Source organism: Gymnoscopelus braueri (genome assembly GCF_963280865.1).
Source record: "Gymnoscopelus braueri genome assembly, chromosome: 17".
NCBI lineage: Eukaryota > Metazoa > Chordata > Actinopteri > Myctophiformes > Myctophidae > Gymnoscopelus > Gymnoscopelus braueri.
Window position 1 is genome coordinate 38,100,177 of NC_137617.1, and position 18,452 is coordinate 38,118,628.

The 18,452-nt window shown below is 39.8% G+C and overlaps 1 protein-coding gene across 1 annotated transcript in view; it reads right to left on the reverse strand.

The window, feature by feature from the left end:
- Positions 1-14,885, reverse strand: part of LOC308105125 (transient receptor potential cation channel subfamily M member 5-like) — a 49,554-nt gene extending 34,669 nt beyond the window's left edge. The window contains exons 1-6 of the mRNA XM_080455759.1: positions 13,701-14,885; positions 10,524-10,847; positions 8,412-8,473; positions 5,776-5,935; positions 4,002-4,197; positions 1,602-1,756 (exon numbers count right to left, since the gene is read on the reverse strand). Of these exons, the coding sequence (XP_080311885.1) occupies positions 1,602-1,756; positions 4,002-4,197; positions 5,776-5,935; positions 8,412-8,473; positions 10,524-10,769 (819 nt within the window). The 5' untranslated portion in view covers positions 10,770-10,847; positions 13,701-14,885. The remainder of the gene's footprint in view (positions 1-1,601; positions 1,757-4,001; positions 4,198-5,775; positions 5,936-8,411; positions 8,474-10,523; positions 10,848-13,700) is intronic.
- Between the last annotated feature and the right edge of the window lie 3,567 nt (positions 14,886-18,452).

Below are 18,452 nucleotides of genomic sequence, written 5' to 3' on the forward strand. Positions count from 1 at the left end.
TTTAGTTGTTTCACTCTCTGGTCGCTTGTATTTAATGTGGGTTTACTTTGTGTTTTATTATTACATTGAGGGTACACTGTCCTTCTGTTATCAATGTGGGCACTTCCGTTGGTAGTTATCATATATAATTAAATGGTTTATATTTTGGTTGCTCGGCGGGGGGGACATTGGTCGGGAGGGGGTGTTATCGGCTTGGTGAGTGTAATTCAACTGTATGCTTTCGGCTTCTAACGTATTAGAGTGGGCGTGTGTTAAGGAGACATTCGTTCATACCACAGAATATTATGGTTTGTTGTGTACATTTTATCCTAGAGTTTAAAGGGAACAGAGAGACCTGCGCGCTGATTGGGGAGGGAGCATGTATGTATTTTCCCTGAATAAGGTTTTCTGAGTTGTTTTATTTTTAAGCTTGTTTTATTTTTAAATAGTTCCTGTCTTTGCCTTCGGTGTCAGTCGAAAGTCATGTGATCCATGACGCACGCGTCCAATGTTAGTCGATCCGTTACTAAATATTGATATTCTTTCTTATTTTGTGAAACAGTTTGTTTATTTTTATTTTGAAATTTAAGGTGAATCACTGTATGACTATTGTGTAATTTTTATGCCTGTATCTAAGTTGTTCTGTCCCATGTGTTGTTTGTGTTGACTCTGCTGAATGTCCTTTTGTTTCAACTTCCAGTCATTGATCATGAGGGGTGTAAGTTGGAGAATGTTGTCTTGTTGATGTTTTCTCTTGCAAACTGTCTATTCAATATACCTGGTTGCGAAAGAAGTTTAATTCTTTCGTGGGGGGATGTGTGGTATCTGGACAGTATGCAAGTCAAAACATATTAAGAAATGATACTATACTAATCTAAAGTCAGAAGAGTAATCATGAGTGTGTGACTGGTGAATGCCTGGTGAATGTGTGAATGGGCTAGGTCTAACGCAGCAACAGCTGTCAATCTATAACAGCTGAGCCAAATGGCCATTGTGTTGCTCTTATCTATAGTTCATACCTTATATGGCTATTTAGAATGGCTTCTGTGGTAAATGGTGTACTATAAGAACAGTGTAAGATGTTTGTTTGAGGTGGTTGTGCCCAGAGGGGCTGCAGGAGAGAGGGCTCTCTGCCCTGGACTCTATGATGCTGTTTGTTTGTTGCTGAATCTGAATAAATGACCATGGAACCTGGGGAACCCTGACGTCTGTCTCTTCTCCTCTTCTTCATTATTACCACCAACAAGCCTGCTAACACGCAGTTTAGGCCTCAAATACACGACAGGGGGGTCACATGTTAAGGCTGAATTGACTCAATATGGATCCAAGACAGGAAGTTAAGAGTATATTTAATTCATAAAGGCTCCATATTTACTAAACTAGATCCTAACTCACTTTGTCAAAAACAATGAAATCACATTATGATAACAGTATTTAATATTATTAGAGAGTGGCAGTAACATAATAAAAAGGACATTTAACATCAGTACATACAGTACAGTATGGTACAGTACAGTTACAGTACGGATAGTGGAGTTTGATAGAATGATACTTTTATGAAGATGATTAATTAGGTGGAGGAAAACACTTTGTAAACAGTGTTTGTATGTTTGTATAAATACCTGAGAGACCAACTGGTCTCTGTTGTTCACACATCCCCAAGGAGTGATGCCCACCGCACGGACCACTCTGCTGTCCCTCACCGCCTTCACAGCCTCTCCTACACATCTCCCTTCGCCTTCATCAAAGCCTTCTGTCAGTATCCAGCTGTTGCCTCCTGGATATGTGTGTGTGTGTGTGTGTGTGTGTGTGTGTGTGTGTGTGTGTGTGTGTGTGTGTGTGTGTGTGTGTGTGTGTGTGTGTGTGTGTGTGTGTGTGTGTGTGAGAAATATGTAATATGTTAGTCAATGAGATAAAGAGGGAGAGCGTTAGTGTGATTTGGTGGTAGAAACAGAGAGAGACACAGAGAGAGAGAGAGAGAGAGAGAGAGAGAGAGAGAGAGAGAGAGAGAGAGAGAGAGAGAGAGAGAGAGAGAGAGAGAGAGAGAGAGAGAGACAGACAGACACACACACACAGAGAGAGAGAGAGACAAAGAGAGAGAGAAACAGAGAGAGAAACAGACAGACAGACAGACAGACAGACAAGACAGACAGACAGACAGAACTTTAACATACGTGGAATGAGGATGAATTCTGTATCAATCATTACATCATCAACATTCTACTGACCTCTTCAGACAATTATAACTCCATTCATTAACTGGATTATGATGTGAAATACATGATTTAATATTCACTATTTCATAACAATTTCTGTCATTAGTCATGTCTGTCTGTCTGTCTGTCTGTCTGTCTGTCTGTCTGTCTGTCTGTCTGTCTGTCTGTCTGTCTGGTCAGCATCATGCATGATGCCATCAGACCATAAAGTAGCTTCACTAGTTGTTTTCTCCACTTGTGTTATACTTATATGTTGAACTTCAGTTTTATAATGGAAGTCAATGGAGCCGTGTTCAGGCTGAAACTTTGTCCACATGTGTCATATTATGTCATAAATATAAGATTCTATATGGATCCTGACAGACATATTTAAAGGTGCAATATTGTTTGTTAAACTAAGAGTTAAATAGCTCTATATTGTGATAGTAATCATAACTATAGAGTGTTTGTTCAGTAACAGTGTTAAATAGATCTATATTGTGATAGTAATCATTGCTATAGAGTGTTTGTTCAGTAACAGTGTTAAATAGATCTATATTGTGATAGTAATCATTGCTATAGAGTGTTAGTAACAGTGTTAAATAGATCTATATTGTGATAGTAATCATTGCCATAGAGTGTTTGTTCAGTAACAGGAGTCTCCATGTCTCTCCAGCTCTTTCATGAACAGGTTGGGATACTAATTTAATCCAATCAGGAGAGAGAACTCATACAGGATACACATTTGAAACAGGAAGTGATGACACAAAGAAGTTCAGGATAGAGAATCCATTCATCAGCTTTTTATTTTATAGTGTTCAAGATCCAATGTTGTCTACTCACTTCTTTGTGTCATCACTTCCTGTTTCACTTGTTTATCCTGTATGAGTTTGTCACACGAGCGCACATACACACGCATGTGCACACTCAGGCACACACGCATGTGCGCGCGCACGCACGCACGCACGCACGCACGCACGCACGCACGCACGCACGCACGCACGCACACACACACACACACACACACACACACACACACACACACACACACACACACACACACACACACACACACACACACACACACACACACACACACACACACACACACACACACACACACACACCTTTCTCCAAGGCTTTGACCAGTCCCTGTTTTATTACATTAGATTACAGTCATTTAGCAGACGCTTTTATCCAAAGCGACTTACAATAAGTGTATTCAACATAGGTAGGGAACGAAAACTACTAATCACCAGAAGTCTTTAGTGCATTTTCTGCAAAAACAAGCAACCAAGAGTATACCTAGCGCTAAGGTAAAAGTGCAATATATCAGCTACCTATTTCCTTAAACAGATGAGACAAAATAGCTAAATCAAATGAGCATGAGCTAAAACAAATAAGTGTATCGACTAAACAAGATCCAATAAACAATACAACAATAGAAAACAAGCGTTTGTACAACTAGTTAACAACAAGTAGGTCAGGCTGAGAGGAAGGGTAGTGTTTCCTGTAGAGGTGGGTTTTCAGCCTGCGGTGAAATATGGGCAGTGACTCTGCTGTCCTAACATCAGTGGGAAGTTTATTCCACCACTGTGGGGCCAGAACAGAAAAGAGTCATGACCGTGTGGATCGGCCAGAAGGACCCTTGAGTGACGAGGCAATCAGTCGCCCCGAGGTGGCAGACCGAAGTGGTCGGGCAGGGGTGTAGGCATCGACCATAGCCCGGAGGTAAGAAGGAGCTGTTCCTTCCACACACACACACAAACACGCACACGCACACGCACACACACACACACACACACACACACACACACACACACAAACCTTTCTCCAAGGCTTTGACCAGTCCCTGTCTGATGACCATCTGAACCCAGGGGTTGACCTCTGCACTGCCTTGTCCTCCCACCACAGACACCACCATGTAGGGTGTCCACAAACCCCACCCATCATCTTGGCCCCTCCTCCTTGTCATCAGGTCGTAGATAAGGGAGGGTTCAGTGTCTGATGACAGACGCAGGAACTAGGTGATCAAAGAGACAAATCAGAAGATGACAGTGATGATGATCAACATAAATACACTCTCATCTTTCATATCAAGAGAGGCGGGGTTTACACACTCATTTATACCCTTATTGTCTATTCTAAAGATGAAGTTGTGTGTCTGCGGGTACAGCTTTGACTTTTACTTGCGTGCGTGCGCGTGTGTGTATGCGTGCGTGTGTATATGTGCGTGTGTATATGCGCGCGTGTGTATATGCGTGCGTGTGTATATGTGCGTGTGTGCGTGCGTGCTTGTGTGTGCGTGCGTGAGTGTGTGTGTATGTGCGTGCGTGCGTGTGTGTGTGTATGCGTGTGTATGTACGCGTGTGTGTGTGTGTGTGCGTTTGTGCGTGCGTGCGTGCGTGCGTGCACGTGAGTGTGTGTGTGTGTGTGTGTGTGTGTGTGTGTGTGTGTGTGTGTGTGTGTGTGTGTGTGTGTGTGTGTGTGTGTGTGTGTGTGTGTGCGTGTGTGTGTTAATGGTGTATTTGGAGGATTCAATGACATCATCCTCAGGGACCTTAAAGGAGTAGTTCACCCCAAAAATGACTTGAAGCATGAATTCATGGAGACGCATTCTCCATGAATTAATGGAGATTCTTTTGTTTTTGACGCATTCCTGAGACAATAATTTTAGTTCCGGAGGAAAGATGCTAATGTATCCCGGTAGGAGACTCTTTGTGTCTCCTACCGGATACACACCTGGTCATCAAATTATTGTCTCAGGAATGTGTCAAAAATTCAAAAAAAACTAAAAGTCTCCCTGAATTCAAGGCTTCATGGGGTTTGTGATTGATAGAAAATAAGTACTTTTTTTTGGTGAACTACTCCTTTAAAGCAGGGGTTTTCAACTGATTATGAACCAGGGACCACCAGAATGACTGAGAATCAACCTGGGGACCACTGATGTGTTGGGAGGGGAGATATGGGCGTGGTGTGGGGGAAAGCTTGAAATTAAATAATGACTGTTAAGGGCTTAATTAAATGTGTTAATTAGAGGTGAATTAAATCAAGCCCTTAACCGTCATTATTTAACTGAGAAATGCTAGTGGTCCAGAGCTAAAAAAACTCATGTTAACTGATTCATTGCAAGTTATGTATGAGCGAGCAGACACATGTGTTTGATTACGGGCACATGTCCTAATAATGGTGACTCAACCAGGTAATCTGATTGAGATTCTATCTCCCATTTCTGTGGAAGTTCTTGACATCCGACTTCCCAGTAACTGACAACATTGACGGTCATCATATGTCACCAGGTAATTTACTGCACTTGACCACTGTTTCTCAACAAGTGGTCGATAACTATAAGCATAACTATATGCATGGTCAGGGACCACATGTAATACCTTCACGGACCACCAGTTGAAAACCCATCCTTTAAAGCAATAACAACAACCTTATGATCAAACTAAACATGCTTTACTCTGATGTACGGTACTACAGTATGTGGAAAACTTTAATGTTGAATCTCTTGAGTGAATAATGTTAAATAGATGATGTAAGACAGAGTATCATGAACCACAGAGAACATTCATCACATTGTCAGTCAGATACTTACAGGTCTGAAGACATATCTGTCTCCCTCAAACTTCAACTCTCCAAAAGCATCAGTGTGCCGTTCAGAGGAGTGCTGCTCACTGGTCCACTCAGTGTCCACAGCTGTTTTGATGTTTGTTGGATGTCTGTCTCTGGGACGTCCACACTGACACTGTCCATCACTGATGACACAACAGGACAATATATCAATATCTGGGGACCTCCAGGGGTCCTTGAGGGGGATCTAGGGGGTCCCCAGTAAAATGAGGAACAGTTTAAACACTTAAACTATTTTATATCTCAGATATTCAAAAACAGCCGATCTACAAGCTCATCACAATGCTACACGTTGTAGATCGGCTATTTTCTAATAATGTGACAAATGGCTGTATATATTTTCAGATGGGGGTCCTCAGTCACATACATATTAGCCTGACAACATTAAAAAACAATAACAGCCATATCAATTCTAATCAGCTCTAGAACACAAACTTCCTCATTGTTTTGCAATTTCATCTTTTTGTCTCGTCCGTTTCATACTTCAGAGCTTCCTAGGAACTACTTATATAATATATTATTATATATAATATAGTTCATACTTCAGTGCTTCCTATAGGAACTACTTATATATAATATACTATTATATATAATATAGTTCATACTTCAGAGCTTCCTAGGAACTACTTATATATAATATACTATTATATATAATATAGTTCATACTTCATGCTTCCTATAGGAACTACTTATATATAATATACTATTATATATACTATAGTTCATACTTCATGCTTTCTAGGAACTACTTATATATAATATATTATTATATATACTATAGTTCATACTTCATGCTTCCCAAACCTCTCAAAATAAATGTGATGTCTGCCCAGGACCTAAACTAGAGAAAATAGCAGATCTGATATTTTCACAACTTCTAATTTATGCCATAGAATTTATTACATTTGTTATTTATTCATGAGTTTTTGTTTTGTTTATTTATTTATTTTTAATTTTTATCCCACGATTTTGTAACCCTATTTTTTACACCCAGTGCCAATTGTCTATGTAATCCTGGGCACTACCTTCCCTCTGCCAACCTAGGGAGGCCAGGGCCGAGCTCATGCCTCCTTCAATAGAGACACACGGCCGGAAGCGGAAGGCCTACAAATCCACGCCCACTTTTGACACTCGGGGTCCGTTAGAACGATGAACTGCAGCTCTCAATGCAATCTCTATGAGAGGCATTGTAAAATACCGTCATTTCACTGGTTAACTACTGAGGCTGTAGCGATTTTTTTTGTGTTCTAATTATCTGTCCCATTTGTTTAATTTGTCCTTTTTAATGTCCCATATCTTTCATCTCGATATACTACCCACAATATACTATAATATACTCCATCAGTATGTCAAAACCGCTAGCATCGGAGATCCAGTGTTTAAGTGGTCGCATGGTATATACGTTACGGACGCATCCCTTCAGGTTTTCAATACCCAGAAAACTGGCGAAAGTGGCCGTTTTCAATAGGTTTTGGTCATTATCTCTGGAACAGAAGGTCCAATCTGCTCAGTTCAAAGCTTGTTGGATGCGTGACTTTGAGGACATTAAGCACGCAATGACACATTTTCGGGTTATCTTTTTTTTTTAAGGAGGGGTGAGGTCTTAGTTGGGCAGGCGACCGCCTCTCCTGCCTCTACAGTGGGTACACCACTGGTCGGCGCTCGGTGCTCATAAAGACAGTGATGTCACTGAAATGCCCGTCTGCTGTCTACCCTCTGCTGTGTTAACATTATGGGTAACTCGTTAAAGTGGCAAATTAAATGTGAAACACATCAACTATTAAGAAAACAAGAAGATATGTTGACAAAGACACTCCATACATTTGGAAACATATTTTTATTTAAATCAATATCGTCTTCAGTTAATGCAGGATCATTTTAAAAGTAGGCTAACTTTCATATCCTCTCATAGGGAATGCATTGGCAGCTGCAGTTCATCGTTCTAACGGACCTCGAGTAGCGGCGCTGTCTCAAAAGTGGGCGTGAAATTTGTAGTCCCTGTGTGTCTCTATGCATGAGAGCCAACTGACCTTCTTATCACCTGACAGGGGAGAGTTTCCCTGGTTGGACGTAGCGTGTGGAAGGAACACATTATTCCAACCAGTTCCTTTCCCCTCCATCAGGCGCCCCGGCTGGCCAGGGGGAGGCAGTATAGTGACCAGGATTACTGCATGTTTTTGTGAGGGTATCTACCCTAGGGAACACGGGGAGAACATGCAAACTCCACACAGAGAGGCCCTTTCGCCAACCCCACCTAGGGTATTGACACTGATGACGCGGAGGAGAGACGTTTTTTTTGTTTTTAAATCAAAATAAAAGGATAATTATTCACGACCCATAAAAATTGGTCCGCGGCCCACAAATGGATCCCGACCCACTGTTTGGGAAACAGTGCTTTACTTGGTTGAGTGGAGTTCCTCAGGGCTCTGTACTAGTGTATTTTCTGTATTCAAATATATATATATCAAATATTTGCTGAAAATAGCAGATCTATACAAGCTCACAATGCAACACATTGTGAGCTTGTAGATCTGCTATTTTCTGTGGATGCTGCATGGGGTTTAAGTGGTTAATTTGTATCAATAATGGAGGTTTGTTTACCTGGAAGAATCTTCTATGAAGGTGTTGCACTCTCTTTTCTTGAAGTCTGCTCGTTTCCATCTCTGAAAACATATTAGACACACATTATGGGATGTTATTACAGCTCACTGCAATCAATATGTTTTTCTATGTTATTCATGGGATATATCAGACATGTAAAACATGGACATTTATATTTTGGAAAATCAAACGTCCAATCCATATAGAACATATGGTGCAAATTCATATACATTTACAATGTTTGTTTGTCCCATGTAATGTAATGTAAAGTGTTACAATGTAATGTAACTTATAACTCAGAGTGATTTACAAAGTGCCAAACCGGAGTAAACTTCAGAAAACAACAAGGCAAGAGTAAAAGTAAAAGTAATTGGAGTGTAAAGAAAAATTAAAAAGTGCTATAAAGTAACTATAGCAGGTAAACATCAAACCTAGCATGTGTCTGAACTACAAACCATCTAGCATAGGTTACTTAGCATCAGTGGACAAGCAAAAAACATACATACTAGAGATGCACCGATCGTGGTTTTAGCCGAGGATAACCACAGTTTTGGTGGATTTGGGTCAATCAATTATTATTATTAATTAATATTGGATAAACCGTGGGTGAAATAATTCGGGAAATAAATTAATGACATCTATCTATAGGCCTATTATAGCTTTTAAAAAGCTATAAAGTGTGTTTGTAGTATTTTAATATTACGTAATTTTCCATCATGCACAAATTAGCCGCCTACACGTGCTTTGCGTGCACTGTGTTATTGTTGTTTGGAAGCGGAAGGAGGACCCCTTGCCGGCAAAGGCAGCTAATGCTATAGTGAGAGATACACTTAATGGAGGATTTAAAACAAAACTAGAAAAAGTGCTCCTCAGCGCACAGGTCAGGTGGGTTGGTGTGGGCCAGCAATGTTCAGAATTTGCCAGTCAGGCTGGAATGTGAGAAATCGGATGGATCGGATCGCATATGTACTAATTTGCGTGATGTTTGGACAACAATTGTAAGAGTAATATTAAAAAATATTTTTGCAAAAATCTGCCTCCTGGTGGCGCTATAATAGGGCAATGTTGAAAGGGAGTCATTTGTTCCTCAACGTAGTGCGAGTGTGCGTGCACATTTTCACCGCAATCAGACGCTTGCGTTCCTGATTTGCGGCATTTTGTTCAAAACGGGCCACTCCTGCAAACTTTAGATTAGCCAAGCAGGAAAAATCAAACAGATCCGTCTTGATCACATGACTATAGAGATCATGTGTACCGATTTGCGTGAAATTTTGATAAAATCTGAATTAAACCTGAGTAATATCCAAACATGTGTTTTATATAAATTGGTCTCCTGGTGGCGCTATAAAAGGTAGATGTGAAAAATGCAGGGCAAAGGTTTTTCCTTGGCCTCTAGGGAGTGCACATACAAAGTTTTACACAGATCGGTGCAGTTATAGGTAAAAATATGAATTGGCCTGTTATAGCGCCACCATGAGGCTGATTTGACAATTTTCAAGTGGCATTTCTTCCACGGTCTAGTGAGGATGTGTGAGCAAAATTTCACGGAAATTGCATGCTGTGTTCATGATTTGAGGCATTTTGTTCAAAACGGAGCACTCCTGCAAACTTTGGAAGCCATTCTTAGCCAATCAGGATGAAAATAATGACTGTATGATAATCTATGTCACCCAGAGTATAAAGTACAATATTTATATTTAAATGTCATGGAGTCAAAAGTACGATATTTATATTGAAATGTAGTGGAGTTAAAAGTACAATATTTATATTTAAATGCAGTGGAGTTAAAAGTACAATATTTATAATTGAAATGTAGTGAAAGTCATCAGCTTGCAAAGAAAACAAACACTCCAAAAATGTATTGGGCATATTGGGCATAATTATGGTGAAATTCATATAACTGCAGGTTTTATAATGTTGGTTTGTTCTAAATATTGACTTTGTATTTACACAGTAAAGTGTGTGAACAGAGGATGTGATGAGATATTATTCTTTATTAATTCACTTGCATAGAAAACCCAACCCTCACATTCCTGTCTGTAAAACACATTTAAAACATTCATTATTTTTTTTAAACAGACTTGTTGGTTAAAGGTCTTTATAAATAACCACCTTCTGTTCAGATGTAGCTGTTCTGGTGCCTCCTACCTCCTCATGGTGGCTCTGCCCCTCCTCTCTGGTGCCTCCTACCTCCTCATGGTGGCTCTGCCCCTCCTCTCTGGTGCCTCCTGCCTCCTCATGGTGGCTCTGCCCCTCCTCTCTGGTGCCTCCTGCCTCCTCATGGTGGCGCTGCCCCTCCTCTCTGGTGCTTCCAGCCTCTCGTAGAAGTAGGTCCATCTCTACACAGACTGAACTCATGATGGTTTCTGTTGTGTCCTGGTGGATTCAAGGACGCTTCAAATGTCCACCAAGCCCCTCGCTCCTTCTCTCTCCCTCCTTATAGGTTGACAGAGATGATGTTTTATTGGTTTAACATGGTCTAAACCAGTGGTTCTCAAACATTTGTCATATAAGGACCCCCAAATTGACACTTAATAGCCCGCGGACCCCCATTTGAAAAGATAAGCCTCAGGGACCCCCATAAGAGAAGATTTTTACGGCTCTAGCAGTGGTTCTCAAACATTTTTCATGTCAAAGGACCCCCAGTTTGACATGCATTAGGCTACGGACCCCCATTTAATGACGTTTATATCTCTGGGACCCCATTTTATATTGTAAAATTAATGTTAACCAAATGGACCCTAACGAGTCCATTTGGTTCCATTTGTACACTTAGAGTTACAGACCTGTAAGGGTCCATTTGGTTCCATGTGTACACTCCAGTGTTGGCGCGTTACTTTAAAAAAGTAATTAGTTATAGTTACTTCTCCAAAAAGGTAACTGAGTTAGTAACTGAATTACTCTATTGCAAAAGTAACTAGTTACTAGGAAAAGTAACTATTTGCGTAAAAAAGTTATATGGTAATATGTCAAATAATTTGGGTTGTTTTGGGGAGCAGGTTTCACAAGCCAGGTGCATAGAGTAGAACAGCATAGACAGGTACTTACTACTTACACATAATAACCTTTGCCATGAGGGAGAAATAAACTTCAACTTCAATATATGCATTGCACTTCAATTATATGATATTCATTGCACCTCAACGCACAGCAACTGGTAGATAACAACAGTAAAACAGGTGTAATTGCCTACACCAGTGGTTCTCAAACTTTTTGAAAGTCCAGTTTTTAAGTCTCAATATGTTGAAATACGTTTTTTTTTTAAAGTAACCTATTTTCCATTCAGTGACAGTTGTGCTAGTCAAAAATTCTTCCTTAATTTGGTTTAAAGCTTTACAGAGCAACATGTTCACATACATTTGTCAACTATAGAGAAAAACACTACACTACACTACAGTGCTTTTAGTGTCTTGTGTCTTAGTTACAACTTCAGACAAGACAGCTGGTACTGGTAGACAATACTGTACCCTACTTCAAGTATTTTCTTTGAGCAGAAGTAAACCGTTAAACAACAAAGTGCTTTTAACACTAGTGTGAATTAAAGACACAAACTGGCTCAGAACTTAAGACAACTGGTCTAGTAGACACACACACGCACACACGCACACACGCACAAACACACACACACGCACACGCACACACACACACACACACACACACACACACACACACACACACACACACACACACACACACACACACACACACACAGCACACACACACACACACACAGCAATGATATAATTAGTCTAGATGGAAAGCGGGGTCCACACGCATAGGGTGGATTTTTTCCCGCCACCTTGTTTTTCTTAAAGGAGTAGTTCACGCAAAAAATTACTTATTTTATATCAATTCACACCCGTGCCTTGATATTTTTTTTTTGTCGCATTCCTAAATCAATTATTTGATGACCAGCAATTATTTGGTGCCTTAGACAAGATTCAGCTACAAGATTTAGCAGCAGCTACTGTAACAGGAAGAGACCACGCCCCACTGGTCCAAACACCGAAGAAAGAGAGAGTCCTCCCGGGACTCCCTCTTTCTTTGGTGATTCGACCGTTTTGGTGGTTGCACGCTTCAGGATGCAACCACGCCCACCTGGTCCAAACACCAAATAAAGAGTCCCCAGCCTGCACGGCAGGGCACGCGAATGGGAGACTGGGCTAAACCAAAAAAACTGTGCAGAGGGGTGTGTTGTGACTCCCCAAACTTAGATTTGTCAAAATTTGCGAATTTGAGGGAGCTTTTTCAATTAATTCTATCAAAATATAAATAAATTAGTAAGAAAAGAAGAAAGAAAAAAAGAGCCCCCCCCCAGTGGCGCCCTAAGCAACTGCCTACTCTGCCTAATGGACGGGCTCTCTGCCGGTAGGAGACTTGACCGTCTGTCATCAAATCATTGGCTCAGGAATGTGACAACAACATCAAAGTCTCCATGAATTCCAGGCTTCATGGGGTTTGTAATTGATAGAAAATACGTAATTTTTTGGGTGAACTACTCCTTTAATCCTTCAATTGTGTATTTTAGGATTTAGCCAAGTAACAGGCTGAAATAATGTCCCATGAGGTTCATTTTTAACCCTTTATTACACATCCTAAACCCAAGCCTGAAAATGGAAATAATAAATGGAATGACTTTTGAAGGAAAGAACCTACAGAGACACTAAAAAATCCCCTACAATTTGATTCAAGATTCAAGCACATCTTGACTCTATTAGGACAAAAACAGCACAAAAGAAACAGAAAATGTTCATATATTTCTGCTTTTACTAAATACTTGTTTTCACTGAATTGTATTAATCCTTGAAGTGTGTATTTTAAGATTATGCCAGGTACCAAACTGAATTAATGTCCCAAGGGGTTAATTTTTTACCCTATGTTACACATATTGTACACAAACCCAAACAATAGCATATAGCAAATCTTTGGAAGTATACAACATAAAAATTAACACATTTTCCATACAATTTGGACTCCAGGAATTCACTTAAATTACACACACACACACACACGCACACGCACACACACACACACACACACACACACACACACACACACACACACACACACACACACATGACCTTAGTTCAGGCAGAATCTTTAACACACTATCAAAAAGACGAATATAGATGTAATATGAACAGTTTTGGCTCAGTTTTTTGCTATATTGAAATAGAGCCAAGATATGCTGTAATCTTAATAATAAAATACATTATTTCAGCCTGGATCCACTTTCCATCTAGAATAAATATAAAATAATATACATATAGTAGATTTGAGAGAACTTACACTTTCTCCAGACGATCGTAATCACTTGTGTTCCTGTAGAGTTGTGTCCAGGGACTGTAGTCTATCTGTATAGACTGTATAGAATAGGGCTGTTCAAAGAATGCATTTTATTCGATGAACATGTCATCTGTGTGTTGCCAATCACAGAGTGTACCTGAATCACCAAAACATTGCACTTTATACAGACAGACATTTGACATAGGACCTCCTCCCAGTCCTCCTTCTTGACCACTCACAAACAGGTTTTTAGAAACAAAAGACTTCTTGTGCCAGCCTTTCACAATGGATCTGCCTCCTTTACACTGACACATGACAATTTACTTTAACCCTATTTATAAAACTATACTTTTACACAAGCTCATATTATGCAATCTTTGTTTAACATCTTATTATCTTCAAAATAAGCCCACACATGTATGTATTCAACCTTGTATGAATGATTTAAACAAAAAGAGATCATTTACAATAACATGACATTATTCTTAGATTCATTGTGTGTGTGTGTGCAGAGGTGGACAAAGTACTCAACCCCAGTACTTGAGTAAGAGTAGGCTACAGATACTCCTGGTCAAATTTACTCCACTACAAGTAAAAGTAGCTCAGTCAAAATGTTACTCAAGTAAGAGTAAGAAAGTAATTGCTTTTAAATATACTTAAGTATTCAAAAGTACATGCTTTTAAAAATACTTAAAGTACAAGTAAAAGTAAAAGTCCTTTGAAGTCCTCGACTACCTCAAGCACTGTCCCGTCGGCAGTGGCAAGGATGTCCTCTGTGTTAAATACCCATACTTTAGTTTTCTTGTTATAGAGCTTGAGGCAGATCTTCCTGCACTCCATTTCTACTGCCAGTAGTTCCCTTACATTCTCTGCTGTGTCTGAGACTCAGGTAATGTCATCTGATAGTCAGTCATCATGATGGGAGTTAGGCTACTAGCTTATCAATCAATCAATCAAACTGTATTTATAGAGCACATTTTCACACAACCTTAGTTGACCAAAGTGCTGCACAGGTAAAAGAAAAGCAATACATCAAATCAAAGAACAAAAACACAAAAACAAAAACATGTATAAAAACATATAACATGCATGCATATAGAAGACACAGACATAGAGCGAGATTGTTCATTTACATACACACAGTATGTACACAGAAGGTAGAAAACATTAGATAGGAGTTAAAATAGGAATATTTAGGAGTGGATGTTGTTAAAAGCCAGAGAGAAGGTGAGTTTTTTGTAAGGACTTAAAAATTTCGATGAACTTAGCAGATCTGATGTGGGCCACCACAAAAGCGCAGTCAGCTTAGTCTTCCTCGGGACCAGTGTGAACCCCAGTGCCTCAAAAGAGAATTATTTTCTCATGAGGAAATAACAGGAGTCACACATGAGTGACACATCGCTGACAAAGCTGCACTCAGATCACATTAATTATATTCCAGTTCTTAATGTACTTGCTACAAATTCTCAGATCCAGGGCCATCAACTGTGACCTTTTTGTCAAGATACAATAATATTCAGCTTCAACGATTAGGACATGGAGCTAACTTTAAACTGCGGCCATCTGTCCTATAAAAAATAATAAAAAAATGCATAGAGTAACTGTCATGAAGGGCGTTTTGATTACCGTGATTACACATATTTTTTCATCAGATTATAAGTAACATCTGGTGATTACCTTACTCATGCTCATTCTGCATGCATACAGGTGACATAGAAAACAGAACATTCTCTCTGTTCAGTGTATGTTTGTGCAGAGACCTGCAGACATTAGCGCCAATCCTGTGGGTGCCGGGGAGCCCGAGCACCCAATGAGAAAGCCGAGCACCCACAGGAAATGTGTCGGTCGGATGACTGACTTGTGTGATGCTTTGTAACGTGCACAGGATGCATGATGTACCCGCTCTGATACCGTGTGTTATTGTGAACAGATTTCTGTCGTTCAAACTCTCTCCCTGTAATCTGCAAAGTCCTTATACCAGTTATGGTTTCATCATCAGCCAGTAATCAAATTGTATGACTTTAAATGTAGTAAAAAAAGAAGGTCCTTTTGCACACCTACTGGGACAGGTGCGTAGGAGCAGGCAGCCAGTGCATGAGACAGGAAATAATGATGATCGCACACACAGTCTTCACTTACAGCAAAAAAGTATTTTATTGCGAGTACAATGTTTCCAACTGACATTCATCAGGTATTTCTGATTAAGGGGTTAAAACTTGGTTGATGTGTGTGTGACTTGTTGTTGAGTACCCTACCCACCCAACATAAATCGGCATCCATGCCTGCAGAGATGGTGGTTGCAGAGAGGCAGGTGTTGTTTGCAAGGCATGTGGTTCTTTGTGACCACATCCTCTGCTCTCATGAGAGCAGAGGATGTTTCATACCTACCCACACGCACGAGAGCAGAGGATGTTTCATATATACCCACACGCACAACCATTAACTTCACCGTGTCAAAACAAGATGGCACCGACATGCACAGCGGTGAACTTCACCCTCTCAAAACAAGATGGCAGACAGCCAAGTCGACTTGCTTGGTCTCCACACAAACAACCTTTCATTTCCTATACTGACACATCAGGTCGCAATTCATGTCAGATCCTGTGTCTTGGTGAGACATGACCTTTGACACAATCTAAATGTCTCAATAGAAGAGCAGGGAGACAAAATATAACCACCCCAATTGGATAAGTTATATTGTATTAACACACTCTACCATACAGATTCGACAAAATTACATTTCATTCATAAAAGAAAAGTTACATAGTGCCTCTTTAAGTAGATCTCATAACTCTCGTTTCAGATAAGTAACTCTCTGAAACCACCTGCACTGCATGCACTGATGTGGAAGTGTGGAAAGTGTGGAAAAAAGAAACAGACAACCTAAAAGCTAGTACTCAGTACTTTACAGCCTTCTTAGAAATATACTCGAGTAAAAGTAAAATATTTGTCTCGGAAATGTACTCAAGTAAGAGTAATAAGTAACAAAAAAATCTAATACTCAAGTAAAGTACAGATCCTCAGAATCTGTACTTAAGTACAGTACTCAAGTACATTTACTCCGTTACTGTCCACCACTGTGTGTGTGTGTGTGTGTGTGTGTGCGCGCGTGTGTGTGCGTGTGTGTGTGTGTGTGTGTGTGTGTGTGTACACGCTCACAACACGTTTGCTTGTAGGTATGAAATAGGGCTAAAGTGGTAAATGTATGTTTTATAATGTAATGTATATCTACAAAGTAACAAGTAACTAAAGTTTTCAAATAATTGTAGTGGAGTAAAAGTACCATATTTGCCTCTGAGATGTAGTTGAGTAGAAGTGAAAGTACAGTGTTTCACTTAGATCATTTGTATCAACAAAAATAGTCTTATGCTTAGGCTCTGAAAGTTGCAACCCTAATCCTAAGTGAAACCACCTTTCAGGGTGAAAATCTTTGAAAACGTGCAGCCTCGCTTCTCCATCTAAACGTGCAATACAGGGGAATCTGCAAAAGTGTGATGTTTCACGTGGGCTGACTAGGCTCTCTTGCATGAGAGAAATAAGCAGTCAGTTCTATGAAAACAAGCCCCAAAAGAAGCGACTAGGCTACATGATGAGCAGTAGCACAGACTAGTACATTGGCTATTTGAAAATAGCAGATCTACATGCTCGCAAAGTGTTGCATTTGCGACGCTTTGTGAGCTTGTAGATCGGCTATTTTCATATATATATATATATATATATATATATATATATATATATATATAATATTCGAATATCAAAGCCACTATTCGACGTTGTACACCAATGTCGATTATTCTGATATTATTTTTAAGAATTTTTTTTTTTTTTTGTGATGATTTTTTTTTAGGAGGGGCTTCTCTACAGCAGACAAGCAGCTGTGAGCTCTGGTGTTGGTAGTTCTCCTAATCCATTCATGGTTGATTGTCAAATCATTTCATACAGTATGTGAGGTTGTGCCGTCACTCAAATGTAGGTGGGGCGCTGAAACAGAAGCATGCATGCCAGAACGTTTTTTTGTTTAAGCAGAAAAAACATGTCTCTCGGCTCAATGGTGACAACTACAATGTATACATAATTTACTTACTATTGGTGAGTTCATTAATGTAGTTTGTTTTACAAGTTAGATTGGAGACATGTCGTGACTGAGTGACTCCTGACGTCCACGTCCAGGGTACAGTAGCAGTAGTCGGTCCCTCCAATTGCCGAGTATATCCACAGTTTGGTAGACACTAGTAGCTCTCGCAGTGATGTCATGTTTCTTTATTCAACTCTATCTTATGCTTAATCCAACAAAGGTGCAAACGTGTGGCATTAATATCAAAACGGGTCGCGACTTGCGAGTTTCACTACTCGCGATGGAGATAAGTTGATCTTGTATTCATAGCCTGCTGTTAGAGCACGAAAATAGCAGATCTACAAGCTCACAATGCATCGTGAGCGTTGTGGCCGCAAAGGTCTGAAGTGGTTAATGTATGTTTTGTAATAATAATCAAGATCTACAAAAGTCACTAACTTAAGTTTAAAAAAATTGTGCTGCAGTAAAAAGTACAATATTTGAGATGGAGTAGAAGTGAAATTATTTATAATTGGAAATACTCCAGTAAAGTAAGAAATACCTCAGAATTGTACTTAAGTACAGTACTTGAGTAAATGTACTTAGTTACTTTCACTGATACGGCATCTTAGCCTTGTAAACGACCGGACCGAAGGATGGACATAAGCTGTGGTGTGTTGTTGAACATAGGAAATGATTGT